Consider the following 2,898-nt stretch of genomic DNA (forward strand, 5'->3'; position numbering starts at 1 on the left):
TGTGAACCATTTCTTTAAGATAAATCTACTACGATCTACCATGTTGGGAATGACAAACTGAAGAGGAACGGCATCACATTTATCATCAAGAAGATTTTAAGATCTATCTTGAAGTCCAGTGTTGCATGTAATAGGATATCTACGTGACTACAAGGAAGACTAGTTAATAAAACTAGTATTCAAATGTATACACCCGACCCCTACTGCCAATGATCAAGAAATTAAAGTATACTAATGATTTCTTCAGTCTGAATTTGTTCAAACGTGCAATCAAGATGCATTGATAATTATTGGCAATTGGAATGAAAACTTTGAAAGAAGAATGAAGCATCAGCCATGGGAAAATATGATCTTGGTTGTTGGGTTTTTTTTTTTTTTTTTTTGGTTTTTTTTTTAACCGGCAAGAACCATGGAGGCTGTCGCAGAGAAGAAGAAGGCGCCTGCTGTTCCAGAGACCCTTAAGAAAAAGCGAAAGAATTTCGCAGAACTAAAGATCAAACGCCTAAGAAAGAAGTTTGCCCAAAAGATGCTTCAAAAGGCAAGGAGGAAGCTGATCTATGAGAAAGCTAAGCACTATCACAAGGAATACAGGCAGATGTACAGAACCGAAATCCGAATGGCTCGCATGGCAAGGAAAGCTGGCAACTTCTATGTGCCTGGAGAGCCCAAGCTGGCGTTTGTTATCAGGATCAGAGGTATCAATGGTGTGAGCCCGAAGGTTCGAAAAGTGTTGCAGCTTCTTCGCCTTCGCCAGATTTTCAATGGCACCTTTGTTAAGCTTAACAAGGCTTCAATTAACATGCTGAGGATTGTGGAACCATACATTGCATGGGGGTACCCAAACCTGAAGTCAGTGAATGAACTCATCTACAAGCGTGGGTATGGCAAAATCAATAAGAAGCGTATTGCCCTGACAGATAACACGCTGATTGCACGGTGTCTTGGTAAATATGGCATCATTTGCATGGAGGATCTGATTCATGAGATCTATACTGTTGGGAAACGTTTCAAAGAAGCAAATAACTTCCTGTGGCCCTTCAAACTATCTTCTCCACGAGGTGGGATGAAGAAAAAGACCACCCATTTCGTAGAAGGTGGAGACGCAGGCAACAGGGAAGACCAGATCAACAGGCTTATTAGAAGGATGAACTAAGGTATCTGCCTGCCATGATTATTTTTGTAATCTGGTCTCTTAATAAAACAGTGACTGCTTTCAAATGGAAAAAAAAAAAAAGAAAATATGATCTTGGCCAGAGAATTGAAGCTGGAGATGGCGTGTGTGTTCGTCTGGGTTGACAGAGAAACAAATCCAGGACACTCATATATATGTGAGAGAGAGCTTTAGATCATAGAGCAATTGTATATTGAGAAAGCTTCCTAGCCAGGTGCAGATCAAGTCTGTAAGTCTGATATTAGCCCATATATCCAATACCAGTCTATAAATTCCTCTTCAGACTCAAGCAACACATGCAATGTTGGTGAATGCAGGAAGATCACAGACCAGTTGGTGGAAAGTCTTGTGGATCTAGTGGTGGTAGAAACATCTCAGCGCTGGCAGGGGCCTCTATGTGACTCCTTCAGCTCCAGGGCTCTGGCTCCATCAGGGTAGATCCATGTGGCTTGTCAACAGGAATGTAAAGCAGAGAGAGTGTTTCTGGCCTCAAATGCGCCTCCAAATGAGGTCATCAAGTTGCGACCTGATTGACAGGCTAGACTCCACCTTCACTCTCAATAATCTCAAGTTGACACGAGATTATGTAACTGCCACAACATGATAGAATTTTGCAAGACCAATGACTTCTTTATTGCAATACCTCTTTTGCAACAATATAAACAGCAATTATATACATGGACAATGCCAGATGAAGCACAAGTGAATCAAAGTAACTACATCTGTGGGAAGAAACCATGGAGAAGCTCAGTATCATGAGCTAAAATAAGTCTAGGTGCTGGTGTGGAACAGACCATCAATTGCTCATAAGCAAATTCAAGTTGAAGCTGAAGAAAATTAAAACAAGCTCACAAGGGCCAAAGTACACTCTTCAGTATATACTACCTGAATTTAGAGATCATTTCAAATGCAGCTTTGGCTCACTGGACATTAAAAAGCAAAGACCAGAGGAACTGAGGGATGACATCAAGGACATCAAACATCTATAAAGGAAAGAAAGGAAATATTAAAGTGGATGTCAAGAGACTCTGAAACTTGCTCTTAATCATAGAGTAGCTGAAGCAAATGGAATAAATGAGGTTTAAAAGCTGAACAGAATATTATAAGGTATTAACTATTATAATTATAAGGTATTAAACAAGGTATTATAATGAGATGTGAAAAGACGAGTAAGGAAAACAAAAGAGCAAAGCATGCTCGGGATTTCTCAAGCTGGAAGAACTGAAGAAAAATATCCAACCTCAAGTTGCAATATTCAAGGATTCTATGAAAATATCAAAATATTAGTAGAATACACAGTCACTTTACCAAAAAGAACTAGTCTACTTCCAGCCATTTAAAGAGGTAGCACATGATTTTTTAAAATCTGTGGTATTTAAGGAAGAAGCTCAAGCTGCATGGAAAGCATCAGGGGAAAACAAGACGTCAGGAATTGATGGAACATCAATTGAAGGAATATCAATTGAAATGTTTCAACAAGCTAAGTCAGTACTGGAAGCACTAACTCATCCATGCCAAGAAATTTGGACGAGAGTTACATGGGCAACTGACTGGAAGAGATCCATATTTGTACTCATTCCAAAGAATGAACCAACAGAATGTGGAAATAATCTAATAATATCCTTATTATCACATATGAGTAAACTCTTGCTGAAAGTCATTCAACAACAGTTGCAGCAGCATATTGACAGGAGCTGCCAGAAATTCAGACTGGAATCAGGAGAACA

The 2,898-nt window shown here is 39.4% G+C and overlaps 1 protein-coding gene across 1 annotated transcript; it reads left to right on the forward strand.

Annotated features, from left to right (window-relative positions):
* Positions 1–391: 391 nt before the first annotated feature.
* On the forward strand, positions 392–1,239 carry LOC142434238 (large ribosomal subunit protein uL30). Its single transcript, XM_075538946.1, has one exon. The coding sequence runs from the start codon at positions 410–412 to the stop codon at positions 1,151–1,153; it is 744 nt and encodes a 247-aa protein (XP_075395061.1). The 5' UTR covers positions 392–409; the 3' UTR covers positions 1,154–1,239.
* Positions 1,240–2,898: the final 1,659 nt, after the last annotated feature.

Source organism: Tenrec ecaudatus, chromosome X (genome assembly GCF_050624435.1).
Source record: "Tenrec ecaudatus isolate mTenEca1 chromosome X, mTenEca1.hap1, whole genome shotgun sequence".
Lineage (NCBI taxonomy): Eukaryota > Metazoa > Chordata > Mammalia > Afrosoricida > Tenrecidae > Tenrec > Tenrec ecaudatus.